Genomic DNA, 22,795 nt, shown 5'->3' with positions numbered 1-22,795 from the left:
CCTCATCCACCTGTTGTCAAAACCTTCTGTTTGTGAGAGTTAGCCAGTCAGAAGAAAGTTGGCTTAAAGAGTAAAATGGTGTGTCACAGAGTAAAGATTAACCAAGGGTCTGCACTAAAGAGCAGATGGATATGTCAGCACTAATACATTTTATTTTTTCTTCCCGCCCCAGGAAATTAAAACCTTCAGACACTTAATTGCATTCTGATTAATTTTGATGAATCGATTTGAATCTTTTATGTCTTAAAATATGCTGGATGTTTCTTAAACATACAAAATTGGACTAGAACCAGTTTAAAATGGCAAAATAATTCAGTTTCTTATTCTTTGCACCTTCATTTTTTTTTCAATGCTCATTTTTATTCTGCTGAGTCAACACAAGACATGATTATTTTTCTGTGTTCTTGTGTTTGCTTGCCTCTCATGTGAGAGTCAGGTGTCCCAAGTCACATTTCTTTTTGAAATCAGGTGACGTTCGTGTCTTTTGTTTGGAGAAGTAACGCACTTAAATGTGCACGACCTATATCTGCGCAATTTGTGTCGCATATCTTTATGCATGTTAAAAACATATTTCACAAATATGGGATGATTTTTACTGAACATGTATATATCTCAACTATGTTAATGAAGCTGACTGACAGATCAAAAACAACAAAGACATCTAAACTAAGTCGAAATTGAACCTTACTGGAGTAATACTTGAACAAATATGTTATTCTTTAAATGACTGAAGCAGAGGAAAGAGGGCTACCCAAATCTAACCATCACATCAAAAACAGTAAATATGTCGCCGTTCTCACACGACTGTCTGATTCTCATGGATGAGACAACAGGAAATTGCATTGCATGCAAAACAATAACGCATGCGCGTTACTTTGGGGAAAAAATGGAAGAAATTTCACAGGTTACTGCTGCAAAGCTTAAACGTGTCCCTTGAAATAAAATGCACAAAATCATCAGGGAATAGAAGTGCAAATCAAGCGTCCCTCGGGTGTGCTTCGAATGAGGATGATTAGACACATCACTGACTGCAGCCTTTAGAAATCCTGGTTTTGACATTAGCCTGAAGTGAAATACAAAACACGAGCATACATGAAATTGACCAAATAATGCATGAAAATACAGAAAAGGTTTTTTACTCTTTGCTTGTTCATAGCAGAAATATGTGGTTGGCTTCTTGTACTCTCCCTTTCAAATGAAACATTTTCAAGGACAGCAAATCTTCCTCTGACTGGCAAGTTTTAAAGTCTTACAGGAAAAGTGCTAATCATTTCCAAAGTATTCCAATGCAAGGCATAAACTCACAGATTCATCTATCACAGCTGCTCGAAATACCTTAAAATGAAGCAAGATCAAATCTTGTTAGAGCACAAATGAAGCTGATATGGTGCAATAAACAACCTGCCACTTGACAACAATATGACTAATGCTTGTTTTGATGACGTCTACCAGGGATCAGCTTATTATCATGTAGTGGGACCTGATAAAAAAAAGGTGATATGTGTCGTGACATTTTGTGGTGGTGATGTCTGTTATTTCCCTGGAATACTGCTTTAGGCTGTTGTTTTTTCTTTTTTCCCTCTTTGCACATACTGTGTAAACTCTAATGTTTTGATTGAGGGGCAGGACACGCTGGCATTATGAGGACAATCCCAACTGTACCGACACAGCCGTCGCTTATGTAATGGGAGATTTGACTGGGACACTGTGTTCCCTGACGAAGGCACTTCTTTTCAAAACCATGTGTGGCAAGCTTCCAGAGAATCATTCACAGAGAGTGTACTCCTGTTCACTCGGACTGGAGGAACTAAACAAGGAGCAGAGTGTGTCTGATTATGTTATCATTGAAATGAAGAATGAGGTGGAGGTTACTATGTAAGGACTTTGAAACAGCAACACCTGTTTACTGACTGCAAATCATTGTTAGTACAGTAGGTGCTTTACAGTATGAAGTTAATAATTCTTGATTGTGTATACCTAATCAAATACAGCTAATTGTAGCAAAATGTATATATCAGCTTTAAAGCAAAAGCTTCTTTATTTGTCATAATCCACAAAGCCAGATTTGTTAAGAAAGCATAGTATTGAATCAAACTATGTCAAACTCAGTTGTAGTCTGCAACATCTGGTGGCTTACTTGACACTCTTCTACATGACCTACACCAGTGGCAGGTTTTTAAACCAATTTAGCCTTCCCACAGTTGCTACTCATCTGCAAGTGGCTTTGCAACCCACTGCCAGCCCAAATCATGCTTTCAGGCTGTTTCTGACCTAACGTCATATCTGCTGTCATTGCTGGAAGCAGCCCATCAATAGATGTGTACACTGTCGTTTAAAAGGGATGGAGATGGTCAGCAACAATACTCAGGCAACATTGATGCAAAGCAGGATGCAACCATGCTTTCATGTCGTTCATGCAAAATTCTGGTCCTACCATCTGAATGTCACGGCAGAAGTCAACACTTATCACATCATGCAATGCTTTTCCAATCTTCTGTGGTCCACTTTTGGTGAACCTGTACAATTTGTATCCTCAGTTTTCTGTTCTTATCTCACAGGAATGGAAACCAGTGCCGTCTTCTCCTCCTATACCCCATTTGCTTCAATGTTTTATGTGTTGTGCTCTCTCTGCATATCTTTTTTGTAACAAAGAGTCATTAAACTCGCATATCTGGCACCACCAACCACACTGCATTCAAAGTCACTTAAATCACCGTTCTCCCCCATTCTGATGCTTGTCTTTTACTTTAGCAGGTCATCTTGACCATTTCTGGATCCCTAAATGCAGACTTGCTGCAATGTGATTGTCCCATTAGATATTTGCATTAATGAGCAGCTGGTGGCTCTATGCACATAGATGGTGAAGGTCCCAGAACAGAGCCATAGAGCTAAAAACAAATTACTGAAGATGGAAATGGGAAGGCAAGTTATTTGGGCTTTAGCAGTCCTGACAGAAATGCTTTTCAGCTTGATGGGTGAAAACCAGTGTTGAAATAGATTTCATGTGGGGCTCTGACCTATGTCCAATCCAATATCTTTGAGAGCTGGAAAACAGGCCTTACCCTAAAAATCACTAAAGGAATTTTAGTTTGCTGAAAGAAGAGAGTGCATGACACCAGCTCAGTCTGTGCTATTTGCAGGCATGATCACACAAACTTTGTACCAGCGGGTTAAATGTTTAATGTCTGATCAGAACATGTTGGACAGCTGCCTTGTCACATTCACTGGGAAAGTTCAGGGCTGCCCAAACCAGACTGAATATGTTTGCCGTTGAGTCCAGTTTAATCCTGAATGAAGGTTGAAAGTGTGAAAACCAGATGAGTTGAACTGCACGTCTGTCATACTTTTAGCAAACTGGCAGCTAAGTTTCAGACACACAACTTCCTCTGACCTCACTTACATTAAACCTATACTAGTGAACGCTAACCATGAATTATTACAGTAATCACAATGTCAAAAAAACTTACCCAGTGCACCAACACAGTTATGGGTAATGTTTTAATTCTTAGTAATGTAACACCAGATCAAAGTAAGCTCTTGTAATGGGTCATTTTCTGCTTGGGTACTGCATACTCTTGATAAAGGTTTGAGCATTTTGGTTGGCTACATGGGGCTTTTTTGCGTCTTTGCATGTTCTACATATACTGTCAGCTCTTGTTCTGAAGGTTATTATATCTAAGTAAAACTAAACTAAAAGGCTTTTAGTTAATACGAATTAGACTAAACAAGGAATATTGTGCACATGTAAACCCCAAGTAAGATAAATGACAAAATATGCTATTTTAGTCTCAGCTTTAGCTTTAGTCAGAACAACACATCCAGCACATATCTATTCAGACTCACATGTTTACTGAGAGTGCTTGAGTTGTAGCATAATACCTGTTCTGAACTTCTTAATTGTAAGCTGCAAATAAATATAGTAATTAATGAAATTGGTGAATCGGTGTTGAAACCAAATGAAAAAACAAAACTACATTAACTATGCTCACGTTTTAACTTTTGTAAGTTAGGTAGCTGGACCGGCCAGCTACCTAGCCTGACCTGTTTCCCCATTGTGATGTTTGTGTATTGTATGTATGGTCGGCAAGGTCAGTCTCTCAATTGCCCCTCGGGGATTCAGAAGTTAAGTCTTCTGAATCTGAATGAACTTTTGTATGTTGCATGGCAGCAGGAGGCAAAGCCTGAGACATGTTGAGACATGTACTTCTGCTTTCATACAAAATAAAGTCTTGGGTTTTTTTAAATGTTTTAAATTGACATTAAACACACCTTTTATGTATTGGCCTTAAAGTGAACAGGCTGGTTATTTTGTTTCAATTTTACGCAATTTATGGTTTCGGTGTAGCTCCAGTTTCTCTGGGTTCCCCAAACAAAGATGGTGGTTCTTCCTACTGGTGATTCTTGTGATTCCACCCAAAATACTATTCAGGGGCTTGTAAGCATTGCAAAGATGGCCAACAAGCAGTAAGCATGGCTTCCAGAAGAGGATTAATATTAGTTTAGGGTTTATTGTTGTTTATTGTGTTTGTGTTAGCGTTTTTATGACTAAAACCACTTGATAAACGTGTTAATTTATTTATATATTAGTTCAGCTTGGGGAACTGAGGAAGAATTTAGGAAGAATTTCGAAAGTTGGGGCCTCTGAGTTTGCTAGAGTGGAAGAACCCAAACTCACTAAGCCTGCCTCCTCCTCTTCTGATTGGCCAGCCTGGAGAGTAAATTAGAATTCCCACTCTCCCATTGGCTGGAGAATCCTACATCTCCGCTGCTGCCTCCCTTGTTTTCATACTACAGCATGAAAACACCTTCAGTGGTTTGGAGTAGCTTAGCTTTGGAACCTGTTTCTGAGTAGACTCGGGACCTCACAGAGCAACAATGAAGTTCGTTCGGTTTATCATGAAAAACGCCGCCGTGGCCAGCGCGCCGCAACACATCGAGCATTTCTCGAAATTCTCTCCTTCACCCCTCTCCATGAAGCAGTTTCTCGATTTCGGTGAGTATTGATCCTCGCTAATGTTGTTGCTGGTTTGTTTTTGTGACAATGGGGGGGCTACGTGACCTATGTGGCGTCAGCTGCGAAGACGTGACCACAGATGTACCACCGTTTCGTGACCAAATGTCCCGTGGCCATGCATGCTTGCACGGCTCTGCATCTGCTCTGCAGTGTTTGCAGAAACATGGTGCTCATTTTTGCTAGTGTTGCGTCAGACGTGGGCCTATCACTGTGTGCATTATAGTATATGTTTTTAATTTTCTCACCACTATGAACTGCTAATAAAGACTTTATGATGTGCAGACTATCACGCGTTTTGTGCAAAGGGATTGCAAGTCTCGACACAGATGTTAACATGCGAATATTAATTTTCTATTATTGTTGTTATTATTATTGTTGTTGTTATTATTATCGCTGTTATTGTTTTTGTTTTTTTTATCCATCTGACTTTAATTTTGTTGGATTAAAGTTAGTTTAAAAATTACCCACCGTTATGCATACAGTTGTTTATTCCAGTCAGCAGTTCAAAAAAAAAACTTTCTCTAAATGTCTCAAATTCGCACAAAGTCCTTCTTACTAACATTTAAGACATTAAAAAAACTTCTGAATGAGTATTTTTCTCCGGATCATCTAGTCAGTACATCTGTTTGTCCCCAATTCAGGTTCCATTAATGCCTGTGAAAAGACGTCCTTTGCTTTTCTGAGGCAGGAGCTTCCAGTAAGGCTCTCAAATATCATGAAGGAGATTAACTTGCTCCCTGACAAACTGCTCACAACTCCATCTGTGAAAATGGTGCAGGGCTGGTAAGTTGAATGGGGTTTATTGATTAATATGATCCAAGTAATCAAATGTATTTAGTTGCTTTTTATATTGTAAATGTATTTATTCAGCAGAAACATTTTCTAAAACAAAAGAGCAGCTTATTACAGTTAGTGTCTGTCAGCCTCCAGTGTTTTAAGAAGCATATTTGATGCCAGCTTTTATCTTCCATCTAGTCACAGTCACAGCTGTTGATTGCCAGTTTATCCCCCCCCCCCCCCCATCGTGCTCAGAATTACAAAGCCCCCTATCTGACCAAGCTGTACTCCTTCCAACTAGGGCTGCGCTGGTGAGTGTGAGGCGGAGACGTTAGAGTTGAACTTTACCCTAGTTTCTCCTCACATGTCACGTGACTGTTGTTTTCAAGGCTGCCGTTTCTGCTGTTTCCCTTTATGAGGAGTGGGCTGTGATCTGTATATGTGCCATAAACAAAGTTTTTCTTAAAGAATTGAGGACTTAGCAGTTTCTCTTGTATTTTGCAGCACATGTTAACATGTTTTAACTTATATTTTCAGGTATGTCCAGAGTTTAATGGAGCTCCTTGAGTTCCTGGACAAGAATCCTGATGATCACAAAGTCCTTGGAGAGTAAGTTTCTCATTCTTATGGGTGTTTTCATGTTTTGTAATGAAACATGACCTTTGTGTTCTCCCAAGTGCCTTCATCCCTTTCAATGTGATACTGCCCAAACCCCTGATGCAGGATGTCTTTGTCATTCCTCCCCAGGTTTGTTGATACCTTAGTTACCATCAGAAACAGACACAATGATGTGGTGCCCACCATGGCCCAGGGTGTCATAGAATACAAAGAGGCCTTCCCCCAGGATGTGGCCACCAACCAGAACATCCAGTACTTTCTGGATCGCTTCTACATGAGCCGCATCTCAATCCGGATGCTCATCAACCAGCACAGTGAGTAACATTTGAATTTTTTATTTATTTATTTTAATTCACCGTACCTTTATTGTCAGTGTGTTGTTGTTGGATATCATTGAATGCCGTCAGGGAATCATCACATGAAGAGCATGGCCAGCTAGAAATTAGCTTAAATTGTTTACATGCTAGAATTTCTTTTCTTCTGATCAGGTTATGAAAAAGCTTATGAAAATCTAATTTGATTCTGCCGTGTTTAATCTTTTGACCATTTCATTCTGTGTGGGCTTTTAAACAAATTACAGTCTTAATGGGCTCCACACAAACTTAGGCACCGAAAAGAAGAAATGCTGCACCGACTGCTGTGCTTGTATATGATGCAGCGTTCATTGCACAATTACAAGCTGATGTAAATGTACTGATGAGTCATCACATGGATGGATTTGGTGCCGCAAGCCTCCCATTTGGAGCAGAATTCTGAAAGCAAAATTGCTCACATTTTTCTGTTTTAGGCAAAAGAGTGAATGGCTTTACATTTTTCCGACTGATACGCCCCATTTTCCTTCTTTTTGCCTGTTGTCCCTGTGACAAGTGCTGATAACACTCCCATGTCAACAGCAGATGGTTGCTCTGGCATGATGTTATGCTCTTCAGACTTCTGTTTTGTTATTGAGAGCTTGTGGAGGTATCATCAGCCATGTGGAACAAAGACAGGTGATGCATATCACTGATCTGATAGTTTAGATTTTCAAAATCACTGTTGCGTAAAGGAAAGCATTTATGCTTTATTAACTGCACAACTCTTCTTGAGAAACACTTTTAACACGTATGCAGGTTTCTGCATCTCATAGCAGCATATTGTGCTCCTCAGTGGTATTTTTAGCATGTGTTCCCAAGTGTCTGACTTGATGCGTGTTTTTCATTTTCTGTCATTTATATGCTGTTGTGGTGGTAAATGATCATAGTAAACACAGCCAATGTTTCAAATAATAAGGGCACCATATGTTCTAAGTAATCACTGTGTTCAACACAGTTCAGCTCTTCTTCAGTCTTTATGATATCAAAGAAAGGGGATATATGGGTGTCCCAGATACGCATAATATACAAGCTGTATATAATTTATGTTTCATAAAAAATGGGCTGAGGGGTTGCATCAAGGCTGATAATAAGATAAATAAGGATTATTTTGAGCTGTGAATCATGCAAAGCTGATCTACTAGAGTATAACAGTTATATTATAGAGCTGGCATGAACATAATATGACCCCCTTTGAGTTTTTTTTTTTCTAATATATGTATTAATAAGTAGTGTTACCGGCACCAGACCTAGGGGAATCTGGACCGGCAGCAAGCGGCACACAGGCTAGAGAGCACTGCGTAGCCAAATATGAGCAAACTGTGGATTAATAGAGAGGACACCGAAGTTAGCGTCTTGCTCAGGCTGGAGCTCATTTATTTCTCTACATATACACAATACAAATCACACTAGACCATGCATTCTTCCCATAAAATAACAGAGTTCATAAACAAAAATGAAGTTACAAAAAGCATTCTCTCAAAAGCAAAATAAATACAAACTAATTCAAAATGACTTTACATACTCACAACTTAAACAAAACACTCACGGTTAAAGCATAACAACATACCACATTCACACAACCTTTCCCCACATTCGCGCCATATACGCTATTACTTTTGAACATGGCGTCCCTTGAACGCAACATAACATGGCGGCAGACGACTGCAACGTTGTTTCACCAACAAAAAGCTTTCCTCTTAATACATGTACTCAGTACTGCTTGGCTAACACTAAAACAAACACTACAACACATTTTCGGAAGTCGCAGGTTGCCACTGTCATAGCATATACTTATAGTGCTACGTAGCATTATAGCATTATGCTGATGATACACTAATACTCATTACAACGAAATACCACAAAACAACATCATCACTCTCATCTCAAAATATAGCCGAACAGTTGTTACTCAACTTACATGACATTTAGAACCAGTTCGGTAACATAAAAGTTTGTTTGTCAGTACCTGTGGATTAATAGAGAGGACACCGAAGTTAGCGTCTTGCTCAGGCTGGAGCTCATTTATTTCTGAGCTGCGCATGCGCAGAGCCTATAGCTAGTCTCTCTGGTAGTTCCACAGCAGTGCAAGAGCACCATCTACTGGCATAATGAAATATAACCATGGTCTGGCAACACATAACAATGTCAAAATAAGTCACAATAATAAACAAAAAAATAAGGGGGTAATTGGTTTTCTTACAAAAATAAACATGTAGCTTTTTCAACCTGCTACACTCTCCCCTGCTTTAAGAGATGGCTCCGGACATCTGGAACCAAACTAACACACTTCATGGCGTTTGCCCAAAGTCTTTAAAGTCTAATAGTCAAAACTATTACAGTTCCAGGAGTAATGTCAAAAGGTCTTTTGGTCACCAGTCTAACATGTCCATACTGGTGTGGGGTAATAACAGTCAGGAACAGCTGGGTAAAGTGGCATGTGGCAGGGAACATATGCAAGCATCATGTTTGCTCCAGGTCTCCAGAGCTGATATGAAGGCTGTCCCATTTGGCTATATGTAAAAACCTCTCTCGGTTTCACAGCTCTGGTCGACCTCCGTATTGGTGGCACATCCCATTCTGGTGTCTCTGGGGCAGGGTCCCTGTTATCCACACAGCTCTCCGACCCTGTGTCCTCCATAAGATCCTCAGTTGCAGGTTCCTCCTGGGTTTCCACAGTTGGTGATGAAACAACAGGCATTGGGAAATCTGCTGGTTCTGTAGATACAGCTGGTGGGACTGCACTTCCCTGCTGCACTTCCACTGATTCCATTTCGTGTCTTATTGGCTGAAACTCAGGAGCTACAGCTCTCAGTTCACTGTGTGGTCTCGGCTGAGGCCTTTTGGGGTTAACTCTCCTCCACTGATACACAGGTATAGTTCTCAGGCTGTATGTGTACCCTTCCTCTTCATCCGAATGATCAGACTCATGTTCCACTGTTTCACTGGGGTTTGTCTCTCCCAGTCTTTGTGTTTGTCTTTTCTGACGTCCCTGCTGATCTTGCTCTACCGGCAAATCAGTCACAAGCAGCAGGAGGTTTCGATGCAGGACACGAAAGGTTTTGTCTCCTGTTTCTGATTGGAGATGGACCTGTATATAGGGTACAATCTTCTCAACAACTCTGTGAATTTTCTTTTCCCAGTAGGCACGTAGTTTGCCTGGACCACCTCGCTCGGAGAGATTTCTGACAAGCACTCAATCTCCTGGTTGCAGTGCGATGCCTTTGATGTGCTGATCATAATGCTTTTTCCCCTTTGCAGAGGACTTTGCACTGTTTTCTGAAGCAATTTTATAGGCTTCCTGCATGCGTGCAGCCCACTTTTGTGCATACTCCTGTCTGGACTGTGACTCTTTTTCAGGTTTTAAATCAAAAAGCAGATCAACAGGCAAGCGTGGGGCTCTTCCATAAAGGAGGAAGAAAGGTGAATAGCCCGTTGCCTCATGTCTTGTGCAGTTATATGCATGGACTATATGGGGCAAATGATCCTTCCATTCTGCCTTTTTCTCCTCATGAAGAGTCCGTAGCATTTGTAGAAGTGTTCTATTTAGACGCTCAACAGGATTTCCCTGTGGGTGGTAGGGGGTTGTTCGAGAGTGGCCTATTCCTGCCAGCTGTTTGAGTCTTTGGAAAAGGTTGTTCTCAAACTCCCGGCCTTGGTCATGATGCAGCTTTTCAGGGTACCCGAAACGCGGGATAAAGTCAAGAAAGATTTTCTCAGCTGCTGTTTTGCCAGATTTATTCTTAGTCGGGTAAGCTTGGGCAAAACGGGTAAAGTGATCTACCAAGACTAAAATGTACTCAAAGCCACCTTTACTTGGTTCTAGATGTAAATAGTCAACCGAAATGAGTTCAAAGGGGGCACTGGTTGTTATCGAGCCCATTGGTGCTCTCTCTGGGACATTTGGCCGTTTCTGTTTGATACAAGGGCACTGGCGAATGACATAGTCCTCAATGTCACGCTGCATAAAAGGCCAGTAAAACCTCTCCCTTGCTAACTGAATGACTTTGTCAGCACCAACATGTCCCATATCATCATGCAGGTGTTTCAGTACAGTTTGCTTCAGCTTACTGGGTAGAATCAGCTGTTTTCTTTGTCCAGTCTGTCTGTACAGTATTCCTTCCTCAAGTACAAGTCTGTTCCATTCATGTACTAGCCTACGTGTCTCTTGTCCTAGCTGTCTCTTATCTTTACTATTAGGACTCCATCTACTCCTTTTCAAATTTATCACCTCACAGATAGGGGGGTCCTCCCTCTGCGCAGCCCTGATGTTTTCTGGGGTGATGACAGGGGCACCTTCAGGGGGTGTGTCATCAACACAGTGCAGTGCAGCCACCCATGGTACATCACCGTCTCTCATGGCTTTGTCTCCTTGCCAGATTGCAGAAACCACTTCTGGGGACAGTGTCTCAGTATACTCCATGAGGTGTTCCTGGAGTGGCAATGGATAGCGGGAGAGCGTGTCAGCGTCTGTGTTGGACTTGCCTGGTCTATACTTTACAGTGAAATGGAAGTCAGCTAATTCGCCCACCCACCGATGTCCCACAGCGTTTAACTTTGCTGTGCTCAAGATGTATGTGAGGGGATTATTATCTGTGTACACTGTGAAAGTGGGTGCATAGTAGAGGTAATCCCTAAATTTATCACAAATTGCCCACTTCAGGGCAAGGAATTCAAGCTTGCCAGAATGGAGATGGTAATTTTTCTCAGCAGGCGTGAGTGTCCTGGAACCATAAGCAATGACACAGAGCTTTTCCCCCTGTTGCTGATAAAGCACAGCCCCCAGGCCTTCATTTGATGCATCTGTGTGTAGCACAAAGGGCAAACTGAAATCTGGGTAAGCCAGGACAGGTGGACTGGTTAACATATCCACCAGACGTGACACCACAGTACGATGTTCTGCGGTCCATTGCACTGGTGTTTTGGAAGGAAGCTGACCACCATTTGTGCGCTTTAACTTGATTTTGGCTCTAGTTGAGCTACATTGCAGGCTAGGATCACTGGGACTCTCAATAAGCTTAAACAGTGGTCTCGCTATTCTAGAAAAGTCCTGAATGAATGTCCTGTAATAACCTAGAAACCCTAGGAGTGCTCTGACCTCTCCCACGTTCTTTGGCTCTCGGTCTCTCAAATGTTCCACTGCTTCGAGATCTTTTGGGTCTATCTGGACTCCTTCACTGGTCACCAAGCGCCCAACATACCTGACCTGACGCTTAAACAGTTCACATTTTTTGGGACGTAGCTTCACACCATGCTCTCGCAGGCGGCAAAGCACATGCCTCAGATCATCAACATGGTCATGAAAAGTCTTGGAAAAGCAAAGCACATCATCTAAATATGGTGAGCAGCACTCATCCCTCAGACCATCAAGGACCCCCTCCATGCATCTCTGAAATGCTGCTGGGGCGTTGGTAAGGCCAAATGGGAGGCGGATCCACTCGTACAACCCCCACGGCGTGCTGAATGCTGTCAGGTGTCTTGAGCTTTCATCAACAAAGCCCTGGTGGTACGCACTACCCTGGTCGAGTATTGAAAACCATGAATAGCCCCCCAAATTATCCAGCAGGTCTTGGATGCGTGGTAGTGGGTGGCGGTCAGCAATGGTTTTACGGTTAAGGCCCCGAAAGTCAATACACAAGCGTAAGCTTTTGTCTTTCTTTCGGACACACACCACCGGAGATGAGTAGGGTGATGTGGACTTTCTGATCCAGCCGTTGTCCAGCAAATTCTGAACATATTCTTTTACCTCTTTATACAAAGGTTTGGGGACCGAATTGTAGGATGTCTGGACAGGCGTATCGTCTTTCAGATTAATTTTCAACTGCAAGCTTGGGATGCAACCAATGTCAGAGTCACTTTGGGCAAAAACATCTGACTGTTCATACAACATATCTCTAACTACCTTTTGTTCATCCTCTGTCAGGTAGGACAAATCAACAGGTGGATGCCATCTCTGACCTTCATTGACTTCTGTCTGGTGCTTTTCGTTACCTAGCTGAACTGAACACACTTTTACATTTGTATGGGCTGATGACCCTGCGTCAGCGGAGAGATACTTGACAGGTTTTACTTCAGTCACCTCTTCCAATGTACCTAAGACTGTTCTTTTGGAGAGAAAAATGTCATGTTTGGTAGGATTCTGAATGGGAATCTTAACAATTTTTGTCAACCCACTGGGGACATCTACCAAAGCTGGGAACAACTCCAAACCCTCGGGGCAGCTGTTCTCTAGATTTGGTTGGAAGAGTCGTGGGCCACCTCTTGGCCATTCTCTGACTCTACACTTTACTTCACAAATCTGTCCTGCAGGAATCATTACACCTCTTTTTCCTGTTCTCACACTACACTCAGGATCTATTTCATCAGGGGTGGGCATCTGAAGTGCTGAAACTAGAGCATCTACTGCACTGCTGCTGACACTTAATGCTTCTTTGAGGAGCGCAGACAGGTCAGCCCCACCTCTCTGTTCTTTATTGGTTTTTAGGATTTCAGCTATTACGTTGCTGCCTAAAATAGGACAGTTAAGGTTGTGCTGACTGATAAGCACTGGCACTTGTATGGCGACATGCCCATAGTTCACACTCTGAATTTGAAGTTCCGTGTCTGCCCAACCATCAAATGGAACGTCTGTACCATTAGCTGCCGCTATTTCCAGAGGCTGGTCTGAAAGGAGGGACTCAAGTGGCTTGATCTTAATGTGGGGGATGTTTTTCTCTATCCATGCTCTTGACACCATGGTCACTTGGGCCCCTGAATCAAGCAGCATCTTAAGTGGTACTCCATTGATGGCACATGAGACCATACATCTGTTCCCAATAAGCTGTGCAGTGGGTTTCACTGGTGGTGCAGGACTGGGTGCATTTGATCTCACCACACTTGAAGTCTTAGTAAAACTGGTGTGTGCTGGGGACTCCTCGGCTTGTTCGGTCACTGGCAGCCCCTCTCCAGTGACCTCACCCCGTTTCCCGACACCTTACGCCGCAGGCAGCCAATATCCCGGTGTCCTGGCTGGCCACACGCAAAACAGTGGGGGCAGCTCACTTTGCCTTGCTGTACACAATCACCACATCTGCCCCGGTTCTCAGCTGGAGGTGTTGGAGGGTGGTTCAGGGGCGAGCAGGAGTCTCCAGATGTCACACTATCAGTCTGGCTCACCACTTTAGTTAGCTGTCTGGTCAATGAAGACACTTGGGCAGTCAGTTCTCTAATAGCTGCACGGTTAGCCTGTAGCTCAGTGTCAACCTTCGCTTGCTCAGTCAAGTCAGTGTTAGCAAGCTGAGCGGCACTTATAGTCACAGGTCTAATTTTAGATGCTGTACCCAGTCGCCTCAGTCTCTCAGCTTCCTCACTGGTGGACTTTGTAATCTGTTCAAGCAAAAAGTCGTCACTAACCTGCAAGTCATTAAGAAAAGGTTTGAGGTCTTGTCTCACATAGTTGTTTTTTTCATTGAACCCTTGATAAAGTGTATGAAGAAATGTGCCCTGCACAAGCTTTTTGTCATAGCTAAAGTCTGCACCAGGCTGTCGTGACTCAAATAGTACACGCTGTTTTAACCCTATAATTCTGTACAAAAACTGCTGTGCACTCTCTTTGTCTTGCTGCTTAGCATTACTTAGCTCTTGAAAGAGTTCAGCACTATTCTTGTCTCGAATATGAGAGCGGAGAAGTTTCTTCAAACCATCAACTGTCAAATCATCTTTGTTGGTTAACATTTCCTTGAGAGTACCAGGCTTCATTATCTTTAGCACGGTTCTGATTATTTCACACTCAGTAAACCCTTCTTGTAACCCCTCATCAATTTGTTTGCACAGACTACTGTAGGACATATCCGAGCCAAGATCTGAAATTTGTCCACCATGCAACTTGAATTCTCTGCGTGGAAACAAAGCTGCCACATCACTGAGACTCAAAACTTGGTCATATCCTCTGGACGGACGACTCACCCTTCCAGGGGAAACCCCAGCGACACTAGGCGCCGGTGACACTGAAGCTGGGATGTTGAAGTTCTTGGTGGGCGTATCAGTGTCTCTTAGCACGGATGAGGGAAAGGTAGAGATGTCTCTGTCCTGCGGTAGAATGGGCTGTGTGTGAGAGTCTTTGTTAGGGTGTGATGGTAGAGTGGGGATGTGGTCAGCTGGCATAGCCAGGTGTCTGTCAGGATGTGTGGGGTCAGTGTGGGGTGAAGTAGGGCACTCCTGCTGCTGGTTAGGAATGTCTTCCATCTCAAGCGGCACGGCCAGATGATCTCCAGCCCCTCCGACGTCCGTTGACAGCAGGTCACTCACGATGTCGTCGAGGAGCAAGAGCTGGGCCATACCTTCATCCTCCAATGCTCTCAACTTTTCACCTCTGATGTACTCAACGATCAGGTCATACAGTTCTGGTTCATCTAAGCCATCAAGATTGCGAGTCATACTGCCATCCTCCACTGAAGAAACCACAGTGCGCAGCTGGCTCACACTCAAATCACAAAGTCTTTTCTGGATCTTTACTATCAACAACCGCCGTGGGGTAACAGTGGCCATCTTGACGTTTTGACTGTGACCTGGGCTCCCTGGATGACGCACTCAATGCAGCCTTCCCTGAGACTTTGGACACCAGTTCTGGTCGTTTGGCACACACGTCACCACTAGACGATCCCGGACGAGCCCCCAGTTGTTACCGGCACCAGACCTAGGGGAATCTGGACCGGCAGCAAGCGGCACACAGGCTAGAGAGCACGGCGTAGCCAAATATGAGCAAACTGTGGATTAATAGAGAGGACACCGAAGTTAGCGTCTTGCTCAGGCTGGAGCTCATTTATTTCTCTACATATACACAATACAAATCACACTAGACCATGCATTCTTCCCATAAAATAACAGAGTTCATAAACAAAAATGAAGTTACAAAAAGCATTCTCTCAAAAGCAAAATAAATACAAACTAATTCAAAATGACTTTACATACTCACAACTTAAACAAAACACTCACGGTTAAAGCATAACAACATACCACATTCACACAACCTTTCCCCACATTCGCGCCATATACGCTATTACTTTTGAACATGGCGTCCCTTGAACGCAACATAACATGGCGGCAGACGACTGCAACGTTGTTTCACCAACAAAAAGCTTTCCTCTTAATACATGTACTCAGTACTGCTTGGCTAACACTAAAACAAACACTACAACACATTTTCGGAAGTCGCAGGTTGCCACTGTCATAGCATATACTTATAGTGCTACGTAGCATTATAGCATTATGCTGATGATACACTAATACTCATTACAACGAAATACCACAAAACAACATCATCACTCTCATCTCAAAATATAGCCGAACAGTTGTTACTCAACTTACATGACATTTAGAACCAGTTCGGTAACATAAAAGTTTGTTTGTCAGTACCTGTGGATTAATAGAGAGGACACCGAAGTTAGCGTCTTGCTCAAGCTGGAGCTCATTTATTTCTGAGCTGCGCATGCGCAGAGCCTATAGCTAGTCTCTCTGGTAGTTCCACAGCAGTGCAAGAGCACCATCTACTGGCATAATGAAATATAACCATGGTCTGGCAACACATAACAATGTCAAAATAAGTCACAATAATAAACAAAAAAATAAGGGGGTAATTGGTTTTCTTACAAAAATAAACATGTAGCTTTTTCAACCTGCTACAGTAGCACTATTAAAACAACAGAAAATAGTTGTACTTCTTCATTATCTTTGCATCAAAACCAAGCTGTGTATAGTATTTGTAGTTTTTAGTTAAACGTGTATCTCAGTGGTCCGTTTGCAGAAGATTCACTGTTTTCTTATTTCTACAGCCCTGATTTTTGACGGTACCACCAATCCGGTTCACCCAAACACCATTGGAAGCATTGATCCTCACTGTAAAGTTGGAGATGTAGTCCAGGGTAAATATACAATATGGTTGAATCTGAATTTTGTTTGTCCCTTTGTTTTTTGTTTTCGGTGACATGCTCTCCCTTTATATTCACAGATGCCTTCGGAAGTGCCAAGATGCTTTGTGATCAGTACTACCTCTGTGCCCCTGATGTGATACTTCAGGAGATGAATCGTAAGTTACAGAATTTAGGAATTCTGGAAGTCTGTCCTGCGGCCCATATTGACCCTTTAGCGTTAAATTTACCCAGGTGTGAAAAATCTTTTAAGGTAATCATGCAAACAGCCTCAAGGGTAAAAGTCATTGCAGTGCAATGAAGTGGTTTCAGTAAAGCACAAATAGACCCCGGGCCTCCAGTATGTATGCACAGTATGAGTGGTTTTATGTAAGAGAGCATGATGGATCCGAGAGGGCTCTAAATATAGCAGAGAGTCTGATTTGATGGCTAAGCGGGCCTAGCTGACCACATCAGGCAGTATTGACACACAGACCTTTTCCTCTCCATCCTCACAAAGCGTAAAACCAGAGTGCAGCAGAGTAATTGCCACTAATGGAAATCATCCATGAGTGGTTAGAATAATGAATTGTAAATGAAGTGGATAGAATAAATACTTCTTTTTTTTTCCTTCTGTGCAGTGAAGAAGACAAATCATCCAGTAACGATTGTTTATGTGCCATCTCACCTTTATCACATGCTGTTTGAGCTCTTCAAGGTAGGAGACCCAGTTTTGAATATGTGCATGTTCAACTCAATATTCCTGAACATCTTGAAAATTTATTTTATTGTCTTAAATATTTATAGAATGCTATGAGGGCCACGATAGAGACTCATGAGAGCAGCAGGAACCTTCCACCTATTAAAGTCATGGTCTCTCTTGGGGATGAAGATTTGACGATTAAGGTGAGTTGCAATCTTAAAAAAATAAAGGGACAATTCATCCTGACCTCCAATTTTCCTCCATGTAGACTGGTTGTTGTCAGTTGCTCGATTCTGGAGATGGTGATTGTACAGATTGCTCAGAGTTTAAAAAGAAATAATAAGAAAAATAAATAAAAAATCCTATTTAACCCTTTAAAACCGGTCTGAGCGGGCACGCTCCGTTTTGCCTAACTATTTTTAAATCCCGGTAGCTCTGTAACCACGTGAGCTAGCACAATAATTTTTTTTGCATATGATTCCAGAGGAGTTGTACTTACATCTTATGCCATCAGCTTGTCCTAGGTCACAGTTTCCTTCCACACATATCTTTGCAAAAACTGCATAAAAATCACTTGCAGCAATAAAAACATAATATTCCAGAAAAACGCTTTGCCGATCCGATCAGCTGTTTGTAACACTTCCTACGTCCATTAGCGTGAACTATCACATGTCCGCCATGTCCTGCCCGAAACCGGAAGTGACGTCACTTTCGCAGAAATGTAGTTTTTTTTTACCATCAAGGCCTCATGAGCCTATACTGGTGTTGTTAAAAGTTATGTTTGACTTTCTGTGTCGTTTCTGGGATGCTTAGGACACATATTGCACTGCTGGAAATAGTTTATTTTGATGCAGATGCTGCTTTTTTGCAAATTTGCATTATAATATTTATTTTCGTTTTTCCTGCAGTGTATAGAAATTGGTGTATTTCAAAAATAAAACTATGAAGACACTCAAAATAAATTTCCTGTGGTGGGAAACTAGTTTGTGCAACTTTTTTGTATTTACAGTTTTGAGTGATAAGCCTCTTAAATTTCTCTAACTAGAAATATATGTTAAAAAAACAAAAATGATTTTCAATTTTATTTATTTATTTTTTTTTTCCTTGCACTTCTTTGCAATTTATGTAATTACTATGCACTTAATGCATGTATATCATTAAAACTTAGGCTATAATGGTTGTATTGATGTATAGCAACTTGAAATACTCCCAAAAATGGCACTACAGCATGTAAAAAATATAAGATAAGCTCTGGTGGAATTGGTTCTATGGTAGGTCTTAAAGGGTTAAAACACCAGGCCTCCAGGTAAAATGTGCATTCCCCAACCAGCTGACCAGCGTTTGGCCTCCTTATGATTGCCCCAAAAGTTGATTCTGTTCATCTGGACGTAGCGTTTTCAGTGGGAGAAACGTTTCCCCAACCTTATAAACAACACATTTGCGTGATGACTGAAACAAGTACCATGACTAACAATGGGCTGTGGGGTCAGTTCCTGATCATTAATATGCAAATTTTCATGACCATTGATCAATTGTCATTGGGTAATGGTCATGAGTACCACTCGCAGAGAAGTTTGGTTAAAATGGTACTCACTGTCATTGATCTAAAGGCATGAAAATTTGCATATTAATGATGAAGAAACTCACCTCACAGCCCATTGTTAGTCAGTAGTGCTAGTTTCAGTCTAGTTTTCAGAGTTGGATGATTGAGCGTGCATCAGATTGATGTCAACTTTTTTGCAAACACTCGCCATTTACGTTCTGAGCTGCAGTGAAGCTTGAAAACGTGCAACACAAAACTTCTGAGTAAAAGTTGCACCTTTTGAAATGTTTTGGTTGCAGGGGTTTGCCTTCAAAGTAAAAGTAATCTCCATTTCTGGTTTGTCCCACATTTCAGTTTCACTGCATCATGGCGAGTTGTTTTTAAGTTTGTGTAGACAAATGGACGTCTTCCAGGTGAACTACTGGTGACTGGGCCAGTCTGGTAGGAACCTCTGAGTAAGTGTCATTTAGGTGCAAGCAAAGGCAGGCGTCTCGGCACCTATGATCCCCAAAATTGGGCACCTCAGATCAAAATGATCTAAATGGATCACTGGCACTGGGGGGGGGGAAATGGTGTGATTTCAGGGGTGCATAAATTGGACCAATTTTATGGGTATATTTGGTAAATCCAGAAATTTTTAATAGTAACTCAGTACCTCAAAATTAAATGATTAAAAAGTGCTCAAATCTGCACAGCATACCTGTGTTCAGCCCCACTCTGGATTCAGATAACATCCTTAATGTGGTGGGAAAGCGAAAGATCAAACGACATCCTTGATGTGAACTTGGTCTTGTTCTACATGCATTCATGCAGGTTACTTCAAGGAGTTTCCTCCCATAGTGTTCTAACATATTAACAGCAGCTGGATTAAAGGGTTTAAATTGCCTGTAGGAGTCAACAGGAGCGTAGGTGGTTTTTATTTTTGTGAACAAGCACATATAAAGCAAAGTTAATGAAGCTTGTAAAGGCAAAATTATTTCACCACACTGATCCTGTTTATTGCTGTCGTTGCACCCATTTAGTATTTATTGCATTAATAATACAGGGATATCCCACACGGTACAAAGCGTGCATCTGATTTCAAAGCTAAACTTACCTCTCCTTTTGTCATGTCCACCCAGCGCTTTCTCTAAACATGTTATGTAATGACTTCACCCTCAATTAAGCACAGTGCCTACTGGCACGCAGAGCTACTAAGCTCTGATAAGATTAGCACCATGGGCTGTGTGCATTCATACTCACAGAGCCTATAAATCTTGACTTTATGCCCATGTGTCAACAAAACACTGTCGAGGCTTCTTGTGCCCGACTAGCTTGACTATAAGTGACATACTATAATAAACAAAAACTTATTGGTCTTTAACAGTTTGTGAATTAAATGGCAGAATCTGCACTTGAAATTAGACACAAACATAAGACACTCGGCTTCCACCCTTATATTGAAGCCGAGTGTTCATGACAGGCAGGCCCGTCTCTCTTCAGCTCTGTCCAAGCACCTCACATCATTCTCTATTTTTACCCCCTGCCCGTGCTGTGCTGTAGGTGAGCGACAAGGGTGGCGGTGTCCCATTTCGTAGGATTGAGAACCTTTTCAGCTACATGTACTCTACTGCTCCGGCTCCACAAATAGGAGACCAGAAACGGCCTCCACTGGTAAGTAAAAGTAAAGCCTAAGAAGTCGATCATTAACAGCTTTGCACAAACAACAAACTGTTTATTCAGCAGGTCTAAAGGGTGCCGTTATGAGCACCACATTCTCTTTGGTTGCCTTTCTTTATAGCCTCCAAGCGTTTTGTTGCTTACTTAGTCATTTAAAGTTTGAAGCACTGGACTAATATTGTTGTTTTTTCTGAAAAAGCCATTGACCTTCAGTCACAATACAAACTTGACAAAAGATCTGTTTGTTCCATGGATGAGCAGTGCTGCTTTCAGTGTGACAGAACAAAGCCTTCTTAAACCCTTGATCTCCCTCGTCTCTCTGTACAGGCTGGCTTCGGCTACGGTCTGCCCATTTCTCGTCTCTACGCCAAGTACTTCCAGGGGGACTTGCAGCTCTACTCCATGGAGGGCTATGGCACAGACGCTGTCATCTACTTGAAGGTGAGCCAGGCAGGGTGATCATGCATGAAACTGTGACAAGAAGCCGGCAGTTTGAAAGTCTGGAGCGCATAACAAATAGAAGCTGCCCTGTGCCATGCCTTTTGTTAAACACAAAACCGACTCTGCAGACCTGTGGAACTGGTGTAGGTAAGACAGGACATTTGTAATTACATCCTGTCGTCTTGTCCCTCCAGGCGCTGTCCACAGACTCCATCGAAAGGCTGCCAGTGTACAACAAAACTGCTCTGAAGAACTACAAAATGAGCCAAGAGGCTGACGACTGGTGTGTACCCAGCAAAGAGCCGCTAGATCTGAGCAGCTATAAGGTGACCAAGTGAAAACCTCTTCTGGGCAGTACAATGAAGCCTCCAGAATACGTCTTCATATCCCGTGTCATCTTCTGCCAACAAGATGGGAACCAGACTTTGTTTTTTTTCACTCTGAGAATCCTCTTCAGACTAGAGCAGACATAAGTAGCCTTTTTAATTTCAGCCTGTTTTTTTTAGCAGTAGCTCGTTAATGCTTTCTGCATCCGTTATCCTTTTCATGAGAAAATGCACACATCAGAAATGGCTACTAACAGGAAATGCATTACAATCACCTCTCAGACTTTGGTGAAGTCGCTCCAGTGTTGCTGAACTACACTCGGTATCAGTCGAGAGTGTGAGGTGACGTCCTCGAGGAAGAGACGGGCGGCCGGGGATAATGCAGCATGTTGCGGGTGATTTTAAAAACGTAGATTATGACTGATTTCATACAGTAATGCTGTTGAAGACTTTTCTATTAAAAGTCTTTACAGCTGTTTAATAAGGGACATGTGGAGGTGTTCAGTTAACAGGAAGCGCCTGTTGTTCAGCCTTATCACAGCAATTTCACCCAAAGGATCACTTTATTCGAATACTTGAAGTATTTAAACTAATACTGGTGTTGCACATTGTTACATTTCTGCTGTACTGTAATGCTGTTTCGTGTGTAAATTTGAACAAATGTTTGACTCTGAGCAAGTTTTGTGCATGCATTTCTTTTTTCTTTAAAAAAAAAATGTAATCGCAGTATTCCCACTAACATCAGTTTTTTGTGGACCAGGCTAAATGTAATCCACTCTCTTTCTGGGTGTTGTTTTGCATTAATTGCAGTGAAAAGAACAGTACATGATATAATCTACAGGACACGCGGTTCTCTCTGACGTACAACAGTAAGCTACAGTATCGTTTGCCTGCCTTGGTGGGTGGTTTAATGCTTTGTGACAGTTCAATGGAGGCAATTGTTATTAAACTTCATCGGATGTCGTGTTTAAACTCTCTACCATCTTGTGATCCAGCAAGGCAGGGGCAGATCTTTTGTTGTAATGTGCCATATGAGAACAAAATGCCCTGTTGCATATGAACAGTTATGTTTTGTTGTTGGTGTGTGTGTGTTGTTTTTTTTTTTGTTTTTTTAAATGATTTAAATCCATCTTAATCATACAGTATGTGCAGAATTGTTTTTATAGCTACACTTTTTTGCAGCTGAAAATATTGTAAATACTGTAAATGCGATCCAAATGACAATAAAACAGCAAACAGTTTAAAGTGTTACTCTTCTGTTCTATTTTTTTATTTTAATGTCATCTGCAGTCGGTTAATTAAGCGTACAGAAGTGATTATATCAATCAGTGGATGGTCCCTAGGGTGCAGCTGATTACAGCTGTGGGGGATGAAAGGAGAAGTGATTAGGGAAAGAAACAAAAGTAGAGTTTTGCCGCCCGGTGTCACCGGGTCTCCTCTAAAGATGGAGATGAGGTCAAGTTCAGTAACTCTACCCTGT

General features: G+C 42.0%; 1 protein-coding gene across 1 annotated transcript; it reads left to right on the top strand.

The window, feature by feature from the left end:
- Positions 1–4,782: 4,782 nt before the first annotated feature.
- pdk2a (pyruvate dehydrogenase kinase 2a) lies at positions 4,783–22,544 on the top strand. The gene is made up of 11 exons (XM_085361588.1): positions 4,783–4,993; positions 5,656–5,797; positions 6,329–6,400; positions 6,539–6,723; positions 16,569–16,658; positions 16,745–16,822; positions 17,285–17,361; positions 17,451–17,549; positions 20,432–20,542; positions 20,876–20,989; positions 21,184–22,544. The coding sequence occupies exons 1-11, from the start codon at positions 4,876–4,878 to the stop codon at positions 21,325–21,327; spliced, it is 1,230 nt and encodes a 409-aa protein (XP_085217714.1). The 5' UTR covers positions 4,783–4,875; the 3' UTR covers positions 21,328–22,544.
- Positions 22,545–22,795: the final 251 nt, after the last annotated feature.

The sequence above is a fragment of the Diplotaxodon limnothrissa genome, linkage group LG8, assembly GCF_057381915.1.
Source record: "Diplotaxodon limnothrissa isolate DT_005_m linkage group LG8, D_limnothrissa_male_GT1.1, whole genome shotgun sequence".
Classification (NCBI taxonomy): domain Eukaryota; kingdom Metazoa; phylum Chordata; class Actinopteri; order Cichliformes; family Cichlidae; genus Diplotaxodon; species Diplotaxodon limnothrissa.
The sequence above is the reverse complement of the archived record's forward strand: the minus strand, read 5'-3'. Positions and strand labels throughout refer to the sequence as shown.

Excerpts from the sequence above, each read along its gene's own strand:
- pdk2a (XM_085361588.1), top strand. The coding sequence starts at position 4,876 with ATGAAGTTCGTTCGGTTTATCATGAAAAACGCCGCCGTGGCCAGCGCG. Across the intron at positions 16,659-16,744 it reads AGTTGGAGATGTAGTCCAGG|ATGCCTTCGGAAGTGCCAAG; the intron begins GTAAATATACAA and ends TTATATTCACAG. Across the intron at positions 20,990-21,183 it reads ACGCTGTCATCTACTTGAAG|GCGCTGTCCACAGACTCCAT; the intron begins GTGAGCCAGGCA and ends TTGTCCCTCCAG.